General features: G+C 35.4%; 1 protein-coding gene across 2 annotated transcripts in view; it reads left to right on the forward strand.

The window, feature by feature from the left end:
• The window catches only part of TNPO3 (transportin 3), a 102,216-nt gene that overhangs the window by 53,392 nt on the left and 44,401 nt on the right, over window positions 1-4,423 (forward strand). For both annotated transcript variants that reach the window (XM_003789744.3, XM_023513204.1), the window contains 3 exons: window positions 1,149-1,324; window positions 1,850-1,988; window positions 3,579-3,725. In XM_003789744.3, the coding sequence (XP_003789792.1) occupies window positions 1,149-1,324; window positions 1,850-1,988; window positions 3,579-3,725 (462 nt within the window). The remainder of the gene's footprint in view (window positions 1-1,148; window positions 1,325-1,849; window positions 1,989-3,578; window positions 3,726-4,423) is intronic.

Here is a 4,423-nt window from a genome sequence, read left to right on the forward strand (position 1 = left end):
AAAAAAAAAAAAAAAAAAGATAGGTTAATTTTCCCTCATTAAATTTATTTTACCTTTCCAATTTACTCTCTTTAAATGAAAGCCCTGGAGTCTTCTTCTCTTGAACCTTCTGATCCACTCTAATTTGCATCAATTGTTCTTTAAATCTAACTCTCCAGCTGTCATTTTAGGACTTATCCTTTACTATGCTTTGTGAGTTGGATTAAGTTTTTTCAAAACTTCTCAAATAACTACCTCGGAAAAGATACATACATGGAAAACAAACTTGGAATTCTTATGTGCCTAAGAAATGTTTTTATTTTTCTTTTAGTCTTGATGATTTGGCTATGTGTAGAGTTCTAGATTCAAGAGGCCTTGCTCTCCTTTACTAGCATGTTATCATTCATTATTGATGAGAAATTTGAGAACTCTGATTTTTGTTCCTTTCTGTTACCTCCTCTTTCCCCCAGAAGCTTTGAGAACCTTTGTTTAACCTTTTCGTATTCTGATATTTCACAGTAATGTTTTTAGGTATGTATGTTTGGTACTTCTTGAGCCCTTTCATTTTAGGTAGTGTTGGAATATCAGAAAAAGGATGGAAAAGATTTTCATAGACTTAAAATAAGGCAGGGAACACATGCTTTGGGAGGGCTTGTGTAAACAAAAACATGGAGATTAGAAATCATATGACTATGGTTGTGTAGAGAAAGGCTGATTTGCTTGGCATATAGAGAAATAGTGAGAAATAGGATTGGGAAGATTGATGGATGTTGACTCTTAGGCAGCCATGCCCAGGCTACTATATGTTTAAAGTACATGTTCAGAACAAGGCTATCATTGTTACAATCCCTCATACTGGGGGAATTGGTTTCAGGACTGCACCCCTTCCTATTGAATACCCAAATCTGAGGATATTAAATTCTTTTATATAAAATGGTATAATATTTGCATAAATCTACACACATCTTTCTGTATACTTTAAGTCATCTTTGATTACATATAATACACAATACAATGTAAAATTTGTATTTTTATTGTATTATTTTTGATTTTTTTGAAGATTTTGTACCCATGGTTTATTCAGCCCATGGAATTGGAAGGCCAACTGTGCTTGGCTTACACACCTTAGTGATCATACTTCTTGCTTCCCTATTCCTGTTACCTCCCAGCAACAGGATAAGACCTCTTCTAACCTACATGAAGCTGCTTCAGACTGTGTGTGCTCAGCTCTCTATGCCATTGAGAATGTGGAGACTAATTTGCCATTAGCCATGCAACTATTTCAGGGAGTCCTCACATTGGAGACTGCCTATCATATGGCTGTGGCACGTGAAGATTTAGACAAGTGAGTAATTATTTAAGCCTGGATCCCTGGGTTTGCCTACAGCGAGTGTTTTTTTAAGTCACTTTTTATTCATTTATCATTTGTGATTTTCAGTGACTCTGTAAATATAAAAACAGTGCATCCTAAAGATGCTCTGTTATTCTCATTTGATTGTAGAGTGACATATTGGATGTAGAAGGAGAGGTTGTAGATTTACCAGTCGTGGAAAATCGTAAGTTTTTGCACTTACAAAGGGTAAGGCTTTAGGAATTAGGGACAAACTTTAAAATATCAAGTGTGATTTGATGGGAATTTTTATTCACATAGTAATTGAGAATTTGCTCAACAAGTCATTTCGCTTATATGTGTAGAAATATATGGTCTAAGTAAAGGTGTCTGCCATAGAGATTGTGATAACAGCCTAGTAGTAATCACTAGATGTTCCTTAGGTTGAAAGATCTTTTATTTGATTCACTGTGACTGTGGGTTTGTACATACAATATCCAAATTTCTGACATAGTGCTCTCATTCCTCTTCCTTCTGCAGAGTTCTGAATTACTGCCGTATTTTCACTGAACTGTGTGAAACTTTTCTTGAAAAAATTGTTTGTACTCCAGGCCAAGGGCTGGGGGACCTGCGAACTCTGGAACTGCTTCTTATCTGTGCAGGGCATCCTCAATATGAGGTAGTGTTTAAATTATGCTAAGACCATCGTTCTCCAAGTTGTATGTTGCATGTTGTTATCTATATTCCACTGCTTCATGCTACCTTTTTATTCTTAAGAAATACAGTTTTGTTTTTAATTAAAGTGAAATGGGGGTTTTCTTTGTACTGGAATTTTTATAAAAATCATATTTGAGTTTCTGCTTTGAATCCTTCATAGTTAGCTAGGCTAACTATTGTAGGCATCTCAGAGAACCCATTAGAAAGAAAGCCCAGTTCTTTCTACTGAGCCCCTTGTCTAAGTTCCACTTGTTCTAGAGCTTTACAGCTAAAAAACACCAAATCCTAACTATACCTCCACAAGTCTTTACACCTCAAATTTTTCTTCAAATGAGCGTTGCAATCAGAAGAGGGATCAAAAAGACTTAAGGGTCTACATTGTTCAAAAATCTTTAAGATACACTGCCTCTTTTTAAGTTTGCTAAATTTTTAAAAATCTCATTTATTTGGTAAGTTTTACCTGTTTATAGTATTAGAAGTAAGCAAGAAGTACTCCCAAGTTGGGTATTGTTTTCAGTGGCTCCATTTTGGATCCTGGTGGGAAAAGTACGACAAAGACTCTCTTAATATGCCTACCCTTAGGCTTAGTAGTCCTGTGATTCTGAACCCTTTTTCTGTTATCACATACAAGATAGTGTTGATTTGTTTTACATAATCCTGTGAGGATATCTAGACTTGGGTAAAACTGAAAACATTTTTGGGAGCAGTATAAAGCCACATACTAATTATCATTCCTTGAAACAGTGCCGCTGAAAGGTTGGCTGTGAGTAAAATCCCAGGCTTTTTCTTCCTTTCTTTCCCACTCAAGAAAGCAGGTGAATAAAAAAAGTAATATGGGGCTAATTCAGTTATGTTCAGGGAATTACAGATGGTTAGCCAGGTAAGAAATGTTCTAATTTCAAACATCTAATGAAATGATTTCAGAATTAAAAATACATTAAAAGAGAGTTCCATTTCTGTATCTTTTTCTCTAAATTAAGAATCCAGTATAACATTTGGAGAAGTTATATCAGGCCTAACAAGGGACTAAAGAGGATTTTGGGCCTAATGTGGGAAGATAATTTGGAGGGGTAATAATCTACTATAGAAAAGATGACTTCTTCTGGTTCCAATTATACTTTTTATTTAATTAATTAATTATTTCTGAGGCAAGATCTCACTTTGTCACCTAGGCTAGAGTGCAATGACATGGTCATAGCTCACTGTATCCTACCTAGGCTTAAGTGATCTTCCCACCTTGCCCTCCCAAAGTACTTACAATCAATGAGCCTCTGCTAATATTATTTAAAAGCATATTTTTTGCTGGGCACAATGACTTGTGCCTGTCATCTCAGCTACTTGGGAGGCAGAGGTAGGAGGATTATTTTGAGTCCAGGTGTTTGAGGCTACAATGAACTATGATCATGCCACTGCATTCCAGCTTGGGTGACAGCAAGACCCAGTCTCTTTAAAAAAAAAAGAAAGAAAAGAGTATATCCTCTCTAGTAATCAAATTGTTTCTTCCATTTCTTTTTCATTCAAATAAATTATTTTTTCTCTTTTAATCTAATAGGTAGTAGAAATTTCCTTTAACTTTTGGTATCGACTAGGGGAGCATTTGTACAAAACTAATGATGAGGTTATTCATGGCATCTTCAAAGCTTACATTCAGAGGCTACTTCATGCCTTGGCTCGGCACTGCCAGCTGGAACCAGACCATGTAAGTGCCCTTCTCTGTTTTTTCAAATCTTACTTTCCTCCTTTGTCAGTGCTAATTTGAAAAGGAACTGAAAAGATAAATAATAAAGCTAATGGATTCTGCAGGTTTTGTCACTCTATAGCTTCCACTGGAGAAGCAGTCCCAATATAATGAAGGTATTAGGCCTTACGTAGGAAAAAAATGATTCCAGCTAAACCAGTAATTCTTCTCCTAGGAATTTGTGGTAAATAACTCTGCAGAAGAACAACTATTTTGTGTGCAAAGCATTATCTGTAAAAGTAAAAATTGATAAACTCATGTACAGCAGTATAAGAAGAGTTACATAAATTATGATATAGCAGCTTGATGGACCATTATGGAGCAGTTAAAAGTAATGACTGTTAAAGTAATGATATGCTAAGTGAAAGAAACTAGAAGGTAAAATTTCATACTGTTTCTTAATAGTGTAAAGTATGTGGTTAGATAAAAAATAATAAAGTGAAATGTTTGTGTGAGGATTTTGAAAATTACATACGACTCCCCCCAGACATACACATTTTTCATTATTTTTTTAACTAATTTTAAATTTAAAAGAAAATGTGGAAGTCTGCGTAGAAGAAAACATGCTAAAAATATTATAAAATGGCTTGGCGCCTGTTGCTCAAGCGGCTAAGGCGCCAGCCACATACAACTAAGGTGGCGGGTTTGAATCCCCAGCC

The sequence above is a fragment of the Otolemur garnettii genome, unplaced genomic scaffold (genome assembly GCF_000181295.1).
Source record: "Otolemur garnettii isolate 467f Iridium unplaced genomic scaffold, OtoGar3 scaffold00037, whole genome shotgun sequence".
Taxonomy (NCBI): Eukaryota; Metazoa; Chordata; class Mammalia; order Primates; family Galagidae; genus Otolemur; species Otolemur garnettii.